The sequence below is a fragment of the Mauremys reevesii genome, linkage group 4 (genome assembly GCF_016161935.1).
Source record: "Mauremys reevesii isolate NIE-2019 linkage group 4, ASM1616193v1, whole genome shotgun sequence".
Classification (NCBI taxonomy): domain Eukaryota; kingdom Metazoa; phylum Chordata; order Testudines; family Geoemydidae; genus Mauremys; species Mauremys reevesii.
In genome coordinates, this window is record NC_052626.1 from 16,066,747 (window position 1) to 16,087,257 (window position 20,511).

At 44.8% G+C, this 20,511-nt stretch overlaps 1 protein-coding gene across 4 annotated transcripts; it reads left to right on the plus strand.

Moving 5' to 3' along the window:
- The first annotated feature begins 1,566 nt into the window (after positions 1-1,566).
- Positions 1,567-8,110, plus strand: AKAP5 (A-kinase anchoring protein 5). Of its 4 annotated transcripts, none has more exons than XM_039533698.1 (3): positions 1,567-1,660; positions 3,074-3,163; positions 4,459-8,110. In XM_039533698.1, the coding sequence occupies exon 3, from the start codon at positions 5,094-5,096 to the stop codon at positions 6,585-6,587; it is 1,494 nt and encodes a 497-aa protein (XP_039389632.1). In that variant the 5' UTR covers positions 1,567-1,660; positions 3,074-3,163; positions 4,459-5,093; the 3' UTR covers positions 6,588-8,110. The 4 variants fall into 4 exon arrangements, with proteins under 4 accessions (XP_039389632.1, XP_039389629.1, XP_039389633.1 ...); XM_039533697.1 differs by lacking the exon at positions 1,567-1,660 and adding an exon at positions 2,119-2,215; XM_039533695.1 differs by lacking the exon at positions 3,074-3,163 and having other exon boundaries at positions 1,584-1,660.
- The last annotated feature ends 12,401 nt before the right edge of the window (positions 8,111-20,511 follow it).

The following is a 20,511-nucleotide window of genomic DNA, read 5'->3' on the forward strand; positions in this document are numbered from 1 at the left end:
GTGAAACCAGAAAAAAGCTTACACCGCACATTGCATCACCAAGACCCTCATGCAAGCAAGAATGCTTGTCTTGAATGACCAATGTTAAATCCAGGCCCATCCATGGCCCTTTGATCCTTTGGCAAATTATTTCCTTGCATTATCATCTTGCTCTGAAGCTGCATGAGAAACAAAATCCTGTCTCCCCCACACTATTCCAAATGCAGGGTATTTAACTTCTTTAAGTAGGACTTATATCATTGAACCTGAAGTGATGTAGCTGAATTAGTGACCCTCTGACTTTGTTGCCTTACCTTCTGTATTCCCTTGTTCTTGCCTCCTACTCACTATACCTTAATACTGACAGGCAGTGCTAAACTACAGGGGAGTGAAATTGTGTTGTAATTTGAAGCCAGATCCTACCCAGGACAGGTATGGGAGGGTATTAGCCCCTAAGAAATGTGTAGACTCAAGTCTGTTCATAACAAGCAGTAACACAGTTTTTGAAATCAGGATCCGTATGATGATGCTGAGCTAAATATCCATTGTTGCATAGATGAAAGTATTGAATGAAAATGGCAAATGCCATTCCACGAGCACTCTGTGCTCGCTTTACAGCCTGATGGTACTGGTGAGCACTGAGTGGGCCCAGACTGGAACCCTGCCAATATTACTCCAGTGCAAAACAAAAAGTGGTATTTTTCTAAGCTGTGCCCACCTTAGACAACCTCCCAGATTGTGCAGCTGTTTGAAATATACTCCTCCCTTTCCCTTCTTACCTGTTCTAATGAGCAGTGAAATAGTTTTTTTAATTATCAGGGGGCAGCAGCGTTAGCCCCCATGGAGCTGAATAGGGAAGTTCCCAGCTCTCCAAGCGTGGTTACATGTAGTGCATCAGTTGCACTTGATTTGAATTTTCAGGGCAGTCTGTGCAACCCTACCAGCAGGAGAGCTATATACTATTGAAGCTTAGATGCTAGAGAATGAGAAGGCAGCAAAAAGGAGGGGCCCCAGCCGAAGACTGTCCTGGCTCGAAGCCCTGGCTGGGAGACAGTCCTGACACTCACTCCTGAAATGCCCTTTGTCCCATCCGGCACCTTTGCAGAGAGCTCAGGGCTGCCAGGCATGAGAGCCGGGCCGATAGGGCAGGCAGTGACTGGCGAGCTCTCCCTGCGAGGTGCGCTGAGAGCAGCCCTTCCCTTCGGCTCGGCTCCGCTCCACCGGGACCAGCCCGGCCACTGCTCGCTCCGCCCTGGCTCGCCTTCCCGAGCTGGCGGCGCCCTGCCAAGGGTGTGCACGGCGCGGTGCAGCCCAGGGGCAGGTGGGGCCGCCCCCGCAGTCCGTAGCGGGGAGCTGCGGCGCTGGGCGCCAGGGGAGCAGGTTGCACGGCGGGGGCACAGCAAGGTGCATGTCTGGGCAGCCGCTGCAGCGCCCCCCTTGCGGCTCCCCTCCAGGCCCCCTCGCGCGGCTGCTCTGCGCCCCCCGCCGGGCAGCTGGCGCTGGGGGGAGGGGGCGTGACTGGAGCGGGGCGTGTCCCCTGCCCTGGGGCGGGCGCGCCGGGCTCCCTCCTCCCCGCCTCGCGGCTGGGCGGGTCCCCGCGGCGGCACTGGGCTCAGCGGCAGCGGCGGCAGGGAGCGGAGCCGGCTGCAGGCGCCTCTCTCCGGCGGGCCGTGGGCGCCAGGTGAGGGCGGGCGTGGGCTGGGGCGGGTCCGCGGTCCTGCGTGGGTCAGAGAGCAGCGGAGCAGCCGGGCGGGTCCCTCTGTGCTCCGCGCCCGCAGAGCGGTGCCTTCCTCCGCGTGCGGGGCAGCGTCCGGGGAGGGGGCTGCCCTGGCCGCCGGGGAGCCGATGGGCACCTACCTTCGCGGGGGGGGCTTTGCAGCCCTCCCTTGGTCTGGGTGCAGGTGTGACTGTCCCTGGAGCAGCAGGCGGGGAGGGTGGTGGATGTGCCACTGCGGGAGGGAGAGGGTGCGAGCGCCTCACGGTGCCCATCACTTCCCGGCTCAGCTCCCTGCCAGATCTGAAGGCAACAGGCACAAAGGGAGAAGACTGGAAACGGGACAAGCCAGAGACGAATCACTGGGGCTCAACTTCTCTGCTGCCAAGCTGTTCCGTGGAGCTGTTCACACGGAAAATCGGAGGGAGAATGGGTTGGGTTTTTTTCCCTTCCCCATCTACTTCGTTGTCTCTAGCTTCATTTTTCATTACAGTGGCTGGCAGTGGCACATGAAGGAGACAGGTGACTTGTATTGCGACAGCCTCTCTTCCTTCCCACAAGGGAGCTGATAGATCTCTTTACAGGCAAAAGTTTTCAATCTCTGTCATAGCCTATTTGCAGTATGTAGCAGGTTATTACTAATGGATCTCTTGCATTAGTGTGCTGCAATCCAGGCTTTTCATTAGCAATCCCTCCCTAGAAAGACTTTCCCCGTCTATGTATGGCAGGGTAACACATCACAGCGGATGCTACCGTACTCACCAAATTTTCAGCCAAAGCTTGCATCATAAAGACAAAGGCCAACATTTTCAAACACGGGGCCTAAAGTTAAAGAAATAAATCCATATTTAGGATTCTAAAATAAACGGCATGATTTTCAGAAGTGCTGAGTACCCACACCATCTATTAATCACAATGGGAGCTGGGAGTGTTCAGCACCTTTCAGCCCACCGGGGTAGTTGTCTGAATAATGATGTAGGAGCTGAACTTTTAGCACCACTGTTGAAAATGTTGGCCATAGCATCAGTCCTATGTAAGGTGAACCTATTTGTTGGGGAGCAGTGTGTTTGCAAACTATCAGAAATGTTTCCATTTCCATTGCAAATACTATAGTTTAGGAAACCTCCAGAGATTTGGAGACCATATAAAGAAACCTGCATTAAATCAAAGGTATTTATATTGTGGGTGCCTGTGACTTGGTCTGTTGGCTGGCATGAATACCCTGAGGCTTTTTCTGTAACTTAAACATTTCTATTTCCTTTATTTTCTATTTTCAAAATGTTAACTGAGAGAGATTCATCCAGAAAAGGGGTTATTGATTAAAGCTTCAATTCAGCAAGGTACTAAGCACATTGTAATTGTCATTCTGTGCAATTGCAGACACTACTAGCCTGGAGACTGCTAATAATCAGCATCCATTTTTTCTGCCATTCAAGGAATAAATAGCCAGGGACATGGAGTGTACAAGAGGTGAAAGCACTGAGATGTAATGCTTATTGTGTCATTTGATCTAGAATTGCACAATGATGTGAGCAATGTGATGAAGTGATCCCAGGGCATCCTGCTTTAAAAAAGAAAAAAAGAGAGTGAGACTGGAGAAGACACCTAATCTTCTCTTGGCTGTTTTCTTCAGACAGATCCATTTCCTTGTCTTTCCAGCCAGAAATACAGTGATGTTGATGCAGGAGGAAACTAATGATTAAGGAATGCTTGTCTGAGTCTCATTTCCAAAATCAGTGTTTGTGTCAGTTACAGATTCCATATTCTGGATTGCAGATGGATTCTCCACAGCACACATGGTCTCAAGAGTAAGGTTTAGGAAAGCAAAGATTGACAAATAATTATAGCAAAACATTATTTTTTGCCCATATACAAATTGATTGCATGGAATAAAATATCCGTGCATTGCTTTGCTTGTATTTTTATGTTATTGCATTGCTAAGCCACAGCAAATAATGTTAGATAACTTTTAAATGCAATAATTTACTTTAGTTTTTTAAAACATACATACGATAGTGTTTTTTTTTAAAGTAGGACATAAAAGAAAATATTTATAAAGAATTTCCCAAAGTTATCCAAGAAGAGAGGATCCCAGGTATTCACTGAGAAGTATGTCAGTGTGCTATAATGTGGGTTTACGTCTTTATATTCAGGAATATTCTGAACGGTTACATACATTTTATGATGAACATGTGTTCTGTGAGAGTGGGGTTGCCATGGAACCCTTGCACACACTGTAAATAAACCAAACTGTCTGAAGGAAGCGTTATCTTTTATAACTCACAAACCCTCCTTTTTATGTTTCATATAGCTGCATATTCTCATCTTATGCATTAAGAATAAAAACATCTGATATCTCAATTTAGAATTTCCCTTGGGGTAATTATGAATGCGTATGGGTCAGAGGGGGAAAGTGTTTCTCAGGGGAAAAATATTTTCCTAACAAGTGAAATATAAAAATAAAGTTCCCTTTCTACCCACATAAAAATGTATATATATGCAAGATTCATGTGGTAGTTCTCCTGTGTAACTAGCGTGGCACTCTTGAAACCCTGTTTTGCCTTCATATATTGAAACACAGCTCCCATTGATTACAAGGGTGTATCTGAGCGTAGAATAGCGCACACATATGTATATCAGGACACAGCGCATGGAATTTTAGAACTGAAATTCACAAAATTGAAAAATTACCCAGTTCTTATAAAAACAAATTGTATTTCCATTTTTACTACATTGTTTTTCATCATTTGTTTGTTTTGTTGCAGATACATATGAAGCAATTCGAGAGATGAGAACCTATGCCATATTTTTCAACATAAATGGCAAACCTTGCAGTATGAATGGAAAGCAAATGAAATGCAAAGAAGGAAAGACAGAAAAACAGCTGACCCTATCACTGAAGGCAAAATAAGGCCACTTGGTGTGTCTGTCTCTTTTTTTTTTATATCACTTCAATCCAATTACTCAAAGAATGTGAAATAATGAACATATTAGCGAGTAATAGTTGTTGATTGGTGCCCATCATAAAATGAAAACGGTCAATTCTTGATCTGATTTAACATCCATTAAAAAAAGTCAAACTGTTGCTGAAATAATATCATCGTATCAAGTAGTGTTTCAGGTTGGCCATCCCAGAGATGAAACTGAACCTATTCAATAAGATACAGGATAGTGTGTTCTTAAAATCTATCCAGTAAATCTTTCTCTCAGGAAAGGTAAGAAAAAAAAATCACAGTGGAAATATAAATGTAGTGTAATAAGTCAATCAGAACATTTCTTTGCATAACACCTCATCTGTTCACAAAAGTAATTTCATGTTTTTGGGTGAAATTTCAAATAACTGCACTCTGAACTTATCTGCAATTAATTTATCTGATGGGTTAATAGAAAAGAAAAATATATGAAGAAATTAGAAGGCAGGACCACAAATATGGAGAAGGCAGCTAAAGAAATTCAAATGGAAAACACAGGACAATCAGAAAATCCTAGTGCAGCAGAACTGTGCCCTTCAACTGAAGATCAGGCAGAAAAACTCACAATGTTTTGTTTTAAGAAAAGAAAGAAGTCATATAAGACGACATTGGAGATTAAAAGTGTCTGCGAAGAAGACTCTGTAACCTTGAAACATACAAGCCAATCCATCAATGTAGCCCCTGGAGAAGGGGAAGTTTCCAACCAATCTCAGTCATCAAGGGGAGCCTGGGCAACTATAAAACGTCTAGTGACACGTAAGAGAAGGTCAAAATCTTCAAGGAAGCAGACACACTCTGATTCTCAAGTGCAACTGGAGATAAATGCTGAGGATCCTGGCTTGCAAAGTTTTCCAAAGAATCGGGTTAGTTCTGGGCTTAAAATTCCTTGTATATGGTTCTCAAGAGGCAAGAAAAAACCCAGCCGTTCTGAAATAACAGAAGAATCTGATTACAGTGTTAAAGCAAATGAACTGATGGGCATTTTGAATAAAGCCAACAGTGAACCAGAGGATTTGGCAATAACAGTCAAATCTAGCATGGATCAATCCTTCAGCCAAGCCTCCGAAAAAAGTGACAGGAACTCACTTAATTCCACTGGGAAGAATGCGCTTTTGGTAGAGTCCAGACCAGACACTGATCAACACATACAGTGCATCGTTCAGTCAGAAATAACAAATCCAGAGGCAGTTGCTATAATGCTCCAGGAAAAGCTACACCAGAAGAGCCTACATGAAACTCCTGAACATGCACCTGTAGCAAACAAGGGAGTTGATCTCAATACCACTCTTAGTGCTAATGTTTCTAAGGACCTACCAGATAACGTAGCTGAAGCCACAGAGGTACAAGAAACAAATAACAGCGATGGCACAGGGCTTGAATATAAAGAGTCTGGAAGGAACATAAATGGCAGTGAAGACTGTCAATCCAAAGAGAGAATAATGAGTTTCAATCAGTCGGCATTTAAAAATGATGCAGTAAGCGTGCAGAGCTGTTTAAGTGAACAATGGAAATTAGAAGAAAACAAGGACACTAGTGGAGTGAGCATTGTGATTACAATTACTGAAGCAGATGATGAGCCTGATGAAGAGGAGTCAAACCAGGACTGCAAGCTGTCTTCAACTTCATGTGAACATAAGCAAAAGGAGAATAAAAAAATAAGTGGGAACCTCAATTTCAGTAAACTTTCTAATCGCAAAGAGGCCACAGTTGCAGGCAGTGGCCCCAGGAGGGAGGCTAAAGTCTGTTCTCCTGCTTGGTCACCCAATGGTCTTAGTGATCAGGAGCACGGAACTTCAGAACAGTATGAATTGCTTCTGATAGAAACTGCTGCTTCACTTGTTAAGGCAGCGATTCAGTCATCTATGGAACAGCTGGTTAATGAAATGGCTTTGGACCATAGTAAACATAACAGTGTTCTGTAATGACAAGACCGCCCCAAAATATAGTATGACTCAACAGCAGCAATTTAAAACTGTTTAGCACCAAGATGAAAGGCCAGAAACAGTCTTAACTCCTTAGCTATTTGGGGTGAGTGTAGTGTATTTCTGCATGCTGGGTATGCCATTGTGTATCTGTAAAATGGATCCAAGAATAAGGACTCAGTCCTGCAAAGCGTTGACAGGCTCATGGCATTGGGCTTTAAAACATTGTGATTGTTGATAGCTGTGGAAAAGGTAAGTTGTTTTAGTGGCTGTATTTCAATTTGTGTCTCTTGCCGTTTGGGGGCTCTATTACGTCACTGTAGATTTTAGATTTTCTCCTATTGTTTACATTTTATTTATTATACAGTATCTGTCAAAGGCCCCAGGGGTTACTGAGCACTCTCAACTGTATTGGGCCTGGGCCTGTACTCGTCATAATCAGTTGGAGTTTTGCCACTGATTTCAATGGCAACAAGATTGGGCCCATTGACTTCAGTGCAGGTTGAGCATGTTCAGACCCTTGCAGGATTGGGTCAATGTCTCAAGATGCACATACTGTTTTAAAAAATACTACAATCTCAAACTGACATGTCAACGCTATTATTGTATAAAATGAGGCAGGTAGGTAGAGGGCAGATTGTCATTTGGCCTATTCCACTGCCCAGAATGTCTTGTGCATCTCAGACCGCATTGAAGTCATGCACTAAGCACAAGTGCATCTGACCCTCCACGGCCATGGGGTTGCCAAGAAAATGGTGCCACTTAACTTGCTGAAGGGCCTGCCCTGATCCATTCAAGTCAATGGTAAAACTTCCAGTTACATCAGTACTGCAGGTTTGGGCCTAGCAAGCAAGTTACTGATACAGATGCTCCCCGACTTACGCAAGCATTCCGTCCCGGAGCACCTGGCGTCACTTGAATTTTGCATAAGTCAGAAACGTTATCTCCGACCATTACACAAAAAAACCCCAAAACCTCCCGTTTCTAGCTTACGAAACTTTTTCCGCAAACTCAGATTTGCGTACGTCGGTTTTCCGTAACTCGGGGAGCGTCTGTATTCTCTTCTCCTGACACCTTCCTTTGTTTTTATAGCGTTGTAGTGCTGAGGCCAACTCATTGCTTTAGCACATTTTTAATATGTAGTATGTAATATAAATAGTAATGAGCTGCTAGAGCTCTAGTGGTGCAGTATTTCCCCAGGGTTAAAATAGTTCCTGCAGTTGCAATGGTCTCCAATCAGTCTGTTTTAACTTGAGCATTTTTTGTTTAATTATTGCTAATGCCTTTGACTGTAGCCAGCATTTTTTTAATAAGTCGTAGGGTTTTTCCCCCTGCTTCACAGCTCTTCTGAACTTCAGCAAACAAATCCATCCCACCTGTGTGTAACTGCATTATGCCACTTAATGTTTCCTTGCAGTTTCATTTGAATACACTATCATTGGCATTGTATTCTGAACTTTAAAATCATGACTGGTATAGAGAAAGATAAAGAAGTGTTGTTTACTCCATCTCATAACACAAGAACTAGGGGGTCACCAAATGAAATTAATAGGCAGCAGGTTTAAAACAAATAAAAGGAAGTATTTCTTCACACAATGCACAGTCAACCTGTGGAGTTCCTTGCCAGAGGATGTTGTGAAGGCCAAGACCATAACCGGGTTCAAAAAAGAACTAGATAAATTCATGGAGAATAGGTCCCTCAATGGCTATTAGCCAGGATGGGCAGGGATGGTGTCCCTGGCCTCTGTTTGCCAGAAGCTGGGAATGGACGACAGGGGATGGATCACTAGATGATTACCTGCTCTGTTCATTCCCTCTAGGGCACCTGGCATTGGCCACTGTCGGAAGACAGGATACTGGGCTAGATGGACCCTTGGTCTGACCCAGTAGGGCCGTTCTTATGTTCTTAACTGCTGGGTATTGCTGCTTTGAGCTGGAATGGCCCAATCCTGCTCCCATTGATGTAATCAGAAAAAACTCCGATCTGGCCCTTAAACACCTGCCATAGTTGAATCCTGAAACAAGTTTGTCATTGACAGAAAATATCAAATGCTTTATTGTGAGAGTTTTTGTGTATATTGTATAATATATACAATAAGTGTGTGTGTGTCATTTGCCCGGTTCGTTACCAGCTCTTTAAAAAGAAGCCTTTTGATTGTAATCTGTAAAGAATGAATGTGGGTCATGGGGCTATGATTTATGTGCAGCAGCCAAATAAACGAGCATATTCTCCTGAAAACGCGCGTTCTTGTGCATATTTCTGAGCTGATACAGAAAGAGCAGCCTCCCTTGGCAATTGTGCGTTGACCATTGGCAATTTTGGGAATCTTTTTTTCTTCTCCGGGACAGCATATGGATCCTGTGTTAAAATACAAGGGCTATAGTTTTTCCTAGGAAGTAGTGCTCGGTCACATTTTAAACATTGGAGTTAGAGAATCTGAGCAGAGTACACACTTAATGGCACACTCTGAAAATGAGCAGTGAACACCAGGGCATGCTTCTGTGTGTATGTGGAGAACTCCAGTCTTAACTCTAGAGGTGTGAAAAAGTGTCTAAACTTTCTTTTCTATGAATATATTTGATCAACTGTAGTTTGGATCAGAGTATCACTGATCCAATATATGTAATACTAATGAATTAGTGCTTTATACTGTTCCCTGCAAACATTGTGGCATAATTTAAAAATGACTCTTGAGGATTTCATGCAACTTTGGAACTCCTGCAGTGTTCTCAGGCACAACAGAAATGCAAGAAGAGGCTTGTTTGAGCTAATGGACTTGCACTATATGTCTTGATAGATCATTGCTGGATGGAGGGGAATCATAGCATCTCAGGGTTGGAAGGGACCTCAGGAGGTCATCTAGTCCAACCCCCTGCTCAAAGCAGGACCAGTCCTCAGACAGATTTTTACCCTAGTTCCCTAAATGGCCGCCTCAGGGATTGAATTTGCAAGCCTGGGTTTAGCAGGTCAATGCTCAAGCCACTGAGCTATCCCTTCCCCCTGCAGTGCAGTGTAATTCTGGAAGGTCTGTTAGCTGTGGAAGAGAATGTCATGTGCTCTGTGAAATGGATAAAAGTTTACTCCTGTAGTGGGACAGCTGGTGTGAGTCAGCATAGCTCCATTGAGATCAATTTCAGGTGGCTTTCATGTTGATGTACACCAGCTGAGGAACTGGCCAGTGTAGATATTTACAAGAAAATGATACAAAACTTGTGATTAGGAAATTAGAGATTGGAGCACAAGTGTATTTTTGTCAACCTTGGGCCTATAGGTGTTCACCACTGATAAATGTTCAGGTTTGTGTTAGCCATCCTTTTGCGCTGTAGCTAGCTTTTCCTTCATTACAACTGGCTACATAACTAACAAGCACTTCATTAAAAATGAATACACCTGTTGTTTTCTTGAACTGTGATTGACTGGGTGGCTATGCAGGAAATAATGATTTTACATTGAAAGACTAATCTACAACAAAGATCACCTGTCCAGATTTGAATACTTCTAGCTACTCAGGCATCCATACATACAGTGAGTAAAAACAGGTTTTCTAGACATTGCTAGAACTTTTGAGAATATCTAAGCAAATATGTCCTTTTCACTAAGGCTTAACTTTGATTACTGTGCGTCAAAGCAAGTCTCACCCATTTTTAACATGTTAGATATAATTAGCGTAGCTTCATTTTGACTAATAATTTCACTAGGCTGTGTGGGTTTCAGACATACTAGGACAAGTTCAGCCCGGGTGTAAGAAGGTGCAACTCCAGTGAAGTCAGTCGAATTACACCCGTTTACACAGACCTGCATTTAGCTCACTGTTCTTATATTTTTCAGACTTTTTTTTAGAGCTAACAGTAGCAAATGAGATTAATTTGTGTAATAGATCAGACCTTAGCACCCTTCTTCCTTTATTTAGCATCTCTCACGTAAGTATTTTACAGTAGGTAATAGTAAATATTTGTAATTTTTCTTTACTTTAATTCATTGCACTTTTATCACAGGACATCACAAAGAACATAGAATTTTATAAACATGAATTAATTAAGCTTCAGAGCCTCCCTCTGTTAAGACCAGACAGAAGGGTTATTAGTTAACTACTAAGAGAGAGAATGGTAGCTCCTTGAATAAAGAATGGTAAGTTTGTTTTATAGTTGTGTGGGTGTAACTGGGCTATGAAACTCATAAGCATATTATTGTCTGGCTATGCAAGAGCTGCAGATGTAAGGTAGTGTGGAAGGTTTTTTACGACTGTTTTCTCACTGGTGGTTAAAAGAAACTAGTATGCTAGTTAACCTCTGATGTTTACAGTCTGACTTTGAGCATGTATGTTACTTTCTTCTCCAGCCATCTTGCTTCTGATTCAGGAGTCTGTTGGTCTGCTGCCTCTTTGAATTGTGGAAGTGGTTTCTGCCGGCCGTTTGTCTGAATGAATGCTTTTTTTTCCCCCCCCCTCTAGTCACTCTTTGCATTCCTTCCTACTTCTCTCCCCGCACATTTCCAGTATGACCCTTGGCAAGGACAACTCATCTTTCTTGCCCATTGGTACTTTGCAATGTCATGTTGAATATTTTATTTTCTCACAGCGTTTTTTAATATAAGCAACAAAGAAGGAAGAATATTTAAATACATTTTTTTAATACAAACTTAAAGAGCTTTTAGAACAATTCACCATCCTAACACAATTGTATTGTGGTAATAGTGAGTAGAAAGCAACCATGTTAGTTTAAATGATCCTTGTGAAAACTGCTGGTAAATGGTTCAACAAGTAGGACACTAAAATGAATGAACTATGTGGGGCCAGGTCTCCAGCTGTTATAAATCCACGTAGCACCACTGAAATCCACAGAGCTAGTTGGACATTGTTGATCATTTTTATGAAAGTGCAAGGGCTGTTTCACAAATGCGCACAAGTAAATGAATCAAACCGTCCTAATCCAGGAGAAAATATGTGTGTGATATTTAAGCTAAATGGAAAATTGACCTAATTGACGGATCCAAAACCTCACTTTCCAGCAGTTATGTTTTCCTCAAAATAATCATCAGTTTTTATAAAACTTAGTGTAAGCCCTGTCTCGGTCACTAGGGTCGAACTAATTGCGTAGCTGACGTAGCTGAACCTAGTTACCACTTCGAACTACCAGGCGGCCGCAGCGCCGGCGGCGCGCTCCTTCGGCTCCGCAACCGCCTCCCCTCCTCCTCCTGTGGGTGGAGTTCGAGTTGAACGAGCCGTTCGAACTATCGTCGCTATCTAGATCATCAGCGGCGAGTTGTTCGACGCAGAAGTCGAACTTTGGGCGTGACCCAGCAGGTAAGTGTAAACGTACCCTGAGTAACATAGCATAACTCTTTAAACTTCCAGATTGCACTTTGTCATTACACTTTTGTGCTCGCTCGTTCTGATTCAGGGGATTGTGTGGTTTTATTGGGCAGGACAGATTTAAGACACACAGGCAGGTATGTGACAAAATGACACAGAACTAGGTGATGAGTCTGAAATCTTTTCTAGAGAAAAGATGTGGACAGATTCTCAGTAGAGCGAGGTGCTACATTAGTTTTACACCAGCCGGCTATTTGGGAATTCTAGTTTCCCTTTGTTTGTTTCAAACTCGACCGTGGCAGAAGGAATGCGTATTTTCATTGAAACAATTCTCTGCTAATGTAATCCTTGGGTTATTGTAATTACTTCTGACCGCCAGTGTCAGTCAGGGAGGCTGGGGTGGACTGCATCTTGAAATCATCTGTATTCATCTTCAAACTGTGATTCTTACTTATTTAATTTTTGCTGGATTCTCTTGGCTTTTCATAACAATAATTTGAATTTTAAGGGGGAGATGATTGAGACCATTCATAATTATAAATTAATAGCTGCTCTCTGGTTACATATTACAAATAGGAGTGCTGCTTCATGAACAGGGTTGGATTAAGCCATAGGAAGTGTTTGGCTGTGCCAAGGGCCCCAGCCCTTGGAGTCACATGATTATATCAGAATCTCAGCTTTCATTTTAATAAAAGTAAGTAACCGATGCAGTGATGTCTGCAGAGCACCTGAGGCAATAGCACTGACAGGTGTGAGCTGCCGCAGGCAACTCGAAGACCCACTGCTCTGGGGGACCTGTGGACACCACCTCAGCAAAGAACCGTGTGGCAGGAGCAGAGTGTGGTAGGCCTGGCCCACTCACCTAAGCAGCCTCAGCTTGGTTACTGAGGGTACGTCCATACTACCCGCCGGGTCGGCGGGTAACAATCGACTTCTCGGAGTTCGATATATCGCGTCTCATCTAGATGCAATATATTGAACTCTGAACGCACTCCCGTCGACTCCGGAACTCCCCCACCGTGAACGGCGGTGGCGGAGTCGACGGGGCAGCCGCGGACTTCGATCCCGCGCCATGAGGACGGGTAAGTAGTTCGAACTAAGGTAGTTCGACTTCAGCTACGCTATTCGCGTAGCTGAAGTTGCGTACCTTAGTTCGGCACCCCCCCCCCCAATGTAGACCAGGCCTAAGGTAAGTGATGCCCCCCTTGTCGCATGGGCTGAGAGGGAAAGAGAACTGGAGGTCCTTGCTGGTCCCACACAGGGTGGGGGAGGGCCTGCTGTCACTCCTGGGGCACAGAAGGAAGCCCCATGCTGCTGTTCTGCCCCTAACGCCCCAAGAAAGGAGTCAGATGTGGGGCAGGACTGTAGGCTCGGGAAGTACTGTGTTGCAGTGTGTCTAGGGCACTGATAGTTTCCGTGCAGCTTGTGAAAGCAAAGGTGGGTAGTTCTGAGAGTCACAGTCCAGTTCTGGATCCTAGAGTTTAGCTGCAGCCATATCTCATTTCCCTGGCTGGGCACCAGTATCCAGGCACATATCTGGGCTAGCTAGCACCCTGTTCTTAGGAGGCCTCTAGAGATGCTGCTGGAGAAGTCAACAGCAGGGCAATACTGCTGGTGAACAAGCCATCGCTCCTGGAAAATCAGTGAGCAAATAAGCACCAAGGTGTGTACAGCACAACTTGTACAAAGCCGGGGGAGAACTTGACCTAGGCTTGAAAAGCATGGGAAAAAACAGGCAAGCCAGTCAATGATAGCCCATGAAAGCTTATGCCCAAATAAATGTTAGTCTCTGAGGTGCCACAAGGACTCCTCATTTTTGCGGATACAGACTAACTAGCTTCTTGTGTCATTGGTGTTAAACCGGATTCCGGTGTGGATAGGGCTTTAAAACATGACACCTCATTGACCCGTATTAGTGACAGCTCAGTCACCGTTAGTATTACCTGTCTAATAGACGTGTTAAGACAAGAATAACCTTGGGGAAGCTGATATAATGGAGTTTCCCCAAAAGTCCCAAACTAAACTTTATTAGCCGGTACGAGACTTCACCGCCCTCCCACCCAGCACTCTGCAAGCTGTGTAAGGGGTCTGAGTATTTCAGGGGGAGCAGGTAATGTTTTATAGTAGGCACATTTCCCACAATTCTGGGGTTGTGCAGTTAGTTGCAGAATCCATTCCCACTGAAGAATATAAGCTTTAATTCAACTTCCCCCACCCTGCTTCTCCTCTCTGCCCCACCCCCACCACATTTCTAGACCACATGGTTGCAAAGACAACCCTCAACACCAACTGACGCAATACTGTCAGCCTAAGTTTGCAGGTCACCTAAACCAAGGGTTGGATGCACAAAGGAGACACTAAAGGGCCAATTTTAGGCCCCCTTTCACCTACTGGAATCCTCAGCCACAAGTGAGGCCCTCGGGCTCCCTCAGCTGTGGGGAGAGCCAGGTGCCTAAGGAGGGGATTCACAGAAGCCAGCACACTGAGCAGGGAGCTGCCTAACTTTGGCCTTTCTATGGGCTAAGAGAGGGGCAGGAGCTGTGCCCCACTCTCAAAGGTGCCTAATTCTGGGCTGGGGAGGAGGCCTGTATTTCTGCTTGGGAGTCACAGCTGTGACCCTTCTCCGGGAGTTGAGCACCTAAGCCAGGTCCTTCCTTTCTCGCAAAGAATGGAGGAAGAGGTGATACAGCTGGCATCCCCCTCCTATGCAAGACCCGGTTTCAAATGTGTATGTTCCACTTTGTAGGGACTATTAATTGGAGCAGGGACTGGGCCCTGACCCCTTCAACAGCAGAGAGTGAGAGAAACCCACCCCAGAATACCCTACAGCACAATGATTAGGGGTGATACCTCTCTTCAGGTCCCTGCTCTACGTCAGGTAGAGAGAGACTTTGAACCCGGTTCTCCCACATCCTAGGGGAGTGCTATAGGTGTAAGATGGCCCTACTACCACCTCCTCTAGGCACACACTGCGAATACCCATTGGACTGGGTCCTGCAGTCGAGCAAGGCAGAGGGGTTGAGGTTCCTGCTGGAGCTTGTGTGAGTGAGGTGCCCAGCTTCTCAGGACCATCAGGATGGGAGCAGTTTTGTAAGTGCACGCCAGCAGAAATTGAGACACCTAGAGGACTTTACGGATGGAAACTCAGCTGCCTAGGGAGTTTAGGCACCTACAGGGTTGGGCAGTAGCTGAGCACAGCTTTGAGAATCTAAATTTGGGGTTAGGGGCCTCAATCCCACTGTGGCGGTAGCCCTGGGGCTGAATTCTATCGGCTGACACACATTGGAAGTTGTGTGCACATTGGCTAAGGGCAACAGTGGATCTCAGAATGTTCACCTTGAAATCTGACAACTTACATGTCAAAATTTGAACACGCTGCTGAGGGGTGTGCAGAAAGCTCTAGAGGAGGTGCGTGTCTGTCACTGTGCTCAGCAATCATAGATCTGTAGCAGGAGATATTGCTGAATGGCAGGTGTGTGGGGTGGGGGGAGGGAGAAGTGAAATGTTCAACACCCCCCTCCTCACACACACACACCATTTCAGATCATCTCCATTCCTGCCCACAAGGGAGAGGGAAGGATTTATCATCTCTCTGTTGCTACAAAAACTCAGCCCCCTGCTTTTTTTTGAGTGCCTACAGCCCCCACTTTTCCCTTGACAGCTTCTCTAAAGCAGCTGTGCCTCATTGCCATCATGCATTGAAATCTGAACAGGTTGGCGGCAGGAGAAATGATGGGGAAACATTCTGAAATTAAAATTTCATTGAATTAAATATCCAAATCAATAGCCCAAGAAACACTGAATTGCTTGTACTATTCAGGGCACACTGAATGCAACGCAAGCCTCTCTTCTTGAATCGACCTGAAGCTGCCACAGAACTCTGAGTGAGTCAGGGTGGCTGCCATAACAGGCTGCCAGAACCAGGGCTGCTGGAGAAGGGCAGAGAGGCAGGCATGCCAATGTGTGCTGCTGAATTTCAGCTCGACGTGCCAGTGAGGGCAAGGCGGCCTTTATCACACGGAAAATTAATAATCTGACCACTGCTGGGAAAAAAACCTGTTAATAAATATAGGGTTGGACTGGTGTTTCCTTGTAAAATATTTTACAATCTGGTTTGCGGTTTCCCCCTTTGCTCTGGGGCCTGTGAGGGAGGATAAAGGGGCGGGGGGGGCATAATCTCCCCAGCTCTATGCCTAGCACAGCTTGCTTCCTGGAGCGTGTTGCTATAACTGCACTGGCCAGTGGCCACCATAGTGTCTGTGGTTGTGCAGGGGGAGGCTGGAACAGGGGCTTCACACACAATGCAGTGTTAAGTAAAGGGGAGTTTGGGGGCAGGACTTACACCCCCCTCCCTCCCCTGCATGGACCATAACCTGTTCCTAATGCAGGACCTGTTGTTAAGTCCTTAAACTGCTGTTCAAGTAATTGACCAACAGGTGTCTAGAGAAAGATTTCCCCATAAAGCTCAGTAACCCCCATGCTGTGGGGCAGGCGTGATGCCTGGCTCTCGTCAGTTCCCAAAGCCTCTTTCGTATGTTCGGCATAAAACGAAAAACTAGGCCCCTCACTCATCCCCTTTACGTCGAGGAGCCATTCGTCTTGGTACAATGTGCACCGGAAACAGCAATTTCACAATTAGGAGAGGCTTTCTGTGTCTTTGAACCTGGGCCATTGGCTGGTTACCTGATCAGTGGCAACATGGCAGAGCCTTATAAATGATGTAATTACATTTTGGTGCGTTAAGCTCTGGCTTGTTGTTCATAAACGGCCGTCTGTTAAGACGGTCAGACCGTAGTCTAGCTTCATTACATTTGTCACCAAGTTTTTATTGCACTAAGTGTTTTTCCTGGTACCTGCCTTTGACAGGACCACCAGTCAGTAACAGACCCTTCTGGCACGGCCAGCTGAAGAGCAGGAATGGTGTTCTTTTGACTGAATAAATCAAACTGCAGTTGTGTGACTGATGTTGGCGCTTTCAGGTTCCCTGTAAAAGGAAATAAGTGTTTCATTTCTGAATGGCAAGGTTTATTGCTGTCTGAAGATTCAGGACAGGGGAACGGCTGTAATTGGTGGTTGCTCACCCGAAGACTTTTTTTTAATTGTAGATACACACACTGCTGAAAGAATGGCTAGATAGGTTTTGCAAGTCTGTATCCACAGTGACGTTAGATAATTGCAGTCAGCCTCCACATCACAGCATTTCTGTACATTTCAAGATTATTTTTTTTTAATGGTTCGCTAGTTCAATTTTATGGGTCAGTAATTTCAGATCACTCCATGATGGTAAAACTAATATTGTCCCTTCTGAAAGCGCATGTTTGATACAAATTTTATTTAACATCTTTCAGTATGTGTGCTGCATCTTTGAAGTGGAAAGGCCCAGTTTTGGGAAAACATCACTTGCTTACCCCATCCCCAATCTAGAAGAAATCTTAGGAAGCTATCTGTGTTTGTAGCCTTGACCTAGCGAGATGCCAAGATAATGCATGTGCATGTGAAATCTGTAACAGGCTTGTTTAACCGTGTTTAAGCTGGAAAAGCAGGATGACAGCTGAACTCAGATCTCTTCACTGCTGAGGGATGATAATAGTGAAACCCAAGTCAGAGATCTCAGTTAAGCGGAGCATGAACAGTTAATTTAGCTCAGGCAAGGGAGAAACTTGTCAAGTTGTGCATCAGTACCACCTTCTGGCCAACCAAGTCCTAACACAGGCAAAGTTGCCAAAGCAGTACATTTACCCTTGTCCAGGTCATCCCCCAGCTTCAAGGTGGCATTAAGTTTAAGATGGGGCAAAATGTGGGGCTTAGAGGGAGGACGTGGGGATTGCTACAAGCTGAGTACCTAAGAAGGAACTCAGCATTTGTTGGGCCACTCCAGAAGATAGGAGGCAATTAATTTGCTTTAATTAGGCCACAACTTTAGTCACCTAAAATAACTGACGGTACCCAGCAATAAATTGTACAGTGCACCTCATCTTCATTCCTTAAGCAGTGCCACATAATCCCCACCCTTCTCTCAGCCAGTCCCTTGCTGGGCCCCTATCACCCTCCCCTCATATAAAGGGATATAAAAGGAATATATTTTCCCTCACCACCAGCCTGGCCAAGGCCAGGGGGGAAGGGGGAGAGGGGTTGGTTGGGTTTTTTTTGTTTTTTGGCCTTCCCCAGGTCTGGGACCCAATGGACCGGGACAGGTATTTAGGTTATAACTTATAATGTTGCGAATTAGTACTTAAAACTGGTGGTGGATGTCCAGTGCAGTCAGCTCTCCCATACCAGACATCAGCGCCTCAAACACCCCTTCCTCAGCTCCCTTAAGGAATGCTGGCTTTTAAATCTTTTTCCAAGCCATTTTTATCCATTATCTGGATCCCTGCCATAACAAGTACCTGCACTGGCCAGTCACCACTAGTTTTAACGTACTAAGTTGCAAAATTATAACCTCAATCACTACCCTAGCTCAGAAAACTGAAAAGGTTACATACCGGTATTTCAAAGAAGATTTCACTGAAAAGGGTTATGCTATTTTTCTTTAAAACTTTTCACTTATTTTATGATAAAGATTTTCAGTGTCCTCAGTTCATATTACAGATCATTTTTTCAGCTCTCTGAATTGATCTGTTTTTGTGTTGATCAAATAACTTCAGATATTTAGGAGTAATTAATGGTACCCAGTTACTCTACTTATTGTGTCAAGTGATTTTATTTCTATCAATAAAATACATGAAATGCATTGCTTTCAGTCCAATTGTAGAGGATACACAGGTTGTTGTTTTTTTTTTTAAAGAATAGGCTGCACATAAATTCAAACATACATTCCTCTGAATATTTTATAATACAATAATAAAAAGTATATTGATACAAAGCCATGAGTGGGAATGGGAATAGTGTAGCTGAAGTTGACGTATCTTATTTCAACTTACCTCCCATCCTCATGGCGCGGGATCAACAGCTGCGGCTCCCCCATCAACTCCACTACCGCCACTCGCCCTGGTGGAGTTCCGGAGTCGATGGGAGTGCATTTGGGGATCGATATATTGCATCTAGATGAGACGCGATATATCGATCCCCGATAGATCGATCGCTACCCGCCGATCCAGCGGGTAGTCTGGACCTTGGAAATGTCGCTTTTTTCCAAGATTTGCATTTATTCTGCAATTTTTGTATAATTAAGATGTTTTTAGCAGTAGCTCCAGTTAACCGTATTTACATTTGATAGTACTTCTGTCTCGCTAGCTTTTTCAGCTGCATTCATCCAGGGTGGACTGATTTCTATCGATGCAATTTAAATCACCCCTTTTAATCATGATAGATATCAGGAAGCATTGAAATCAGTGGTTTTGTACTTTTCAGTTATTTTGGTAAAGAAAGATTGATTCTCATTGCTTGGTAAACAAAACATGTTGATTAGCAAGTAAATATAGACTTCACACTAGAAATGGTGCTTTACTGCCTCCAGAGTTTGCTGAAGTGCTAAAACAGCTTTTGACAACAGTAGCCTATTTTGCAGGTGCAGAGAGAATATTTTCTTCATTTCAGTTTATTCAGCTAATTCAGTTCAGTCGCTATTACAGAGATCTAAGGGATGCATCCCTCTGGGGGGGCACGAAGGACTGTTCGGGGGGAGCACAGCTAGGGCCCGGGCCAGCCCCCACAGAGGGCAGGGAGGGAGCGCCACCTGGCTGCTGATCCCGTGACCAGGGTCCCGGCTGCTGGTCATGGCTGCTGGCCCCACACCTGGGGATCAAGCTGCCAGCCCCATACCAGGGTCCCAGCTGCCAGCCCCCACTGGGGGCTCTACTCCCAGCTGCAGCTGCTGGCCCCACACCCGGGGCCCCAGCTGTTGGCCTTGGCTCCCGGCCGAGGCTCTGCTCCAGCCCCTGCCTTCAGCTATGGCCCCCTTACTCATGTGTGTGTCCCCCCCTTCCTGAAGCCATGGCCGCACTCCTGGGGGGGGAGACAGAGGTAATGGGGGGCACAAGATAAAACGTTTGGGAACCAGTGCACTACTATTAGTTGAATAAACTGAAATGAAGAAAATATTTTTTCTGTAGCTGCAAAAGAGGCTACTGCTGTCAAAAGCTGGTTTAACATTTCAGCAAACTCTGGACCCAGATGCTTGGCCAGTGACTTTCGCCAGTTCAGTGGTTTGACTTTCTTTACAATCTGACAGCAAATAGGTACTACTTAATATTTTTTTATTTAATTTAAACAATTTTAATAATTATACATTTACAAGTTAATATAGATTGTCATAAATTCAGATTGTAAATAGATTTTTTTTAAAACCGTGAATTTCATTAAAAGAAAAATCCAATTACGATTTTTAAAAATCCATTTTTAAAATTATTTTTTAAATCATTAATTTTTACACACACTATTCTAGGTGACTCACAAGCAGTGCCCTTGGAGGTGGGCTCAGAGTTCACAGTCTTGCAGATTGGAGCACAGCTCTGCTGAAACCAGTGTCATTTTGGGCTTGCTGGATCAGCGCATAGTGTGAAGCGAATATGTAGACGGACAACCAGGTTGCAGCCCGACAATTTCTTGGATCAGCACCTGAGTGAGGAAGGATGCCAGGGATGCCTGCGCCCTAGTTGAATGAGCCGTCA

What these genes read in the sequence shown, in the direction of transcription:
- AKAP5 (XM_039533698.1), top strand. Translation starts at nt 5,094, where the DNA reads ATGAAGAAATTAGAAGGCAGGACCACAAATATGGAGAAGGCAGCTAAA.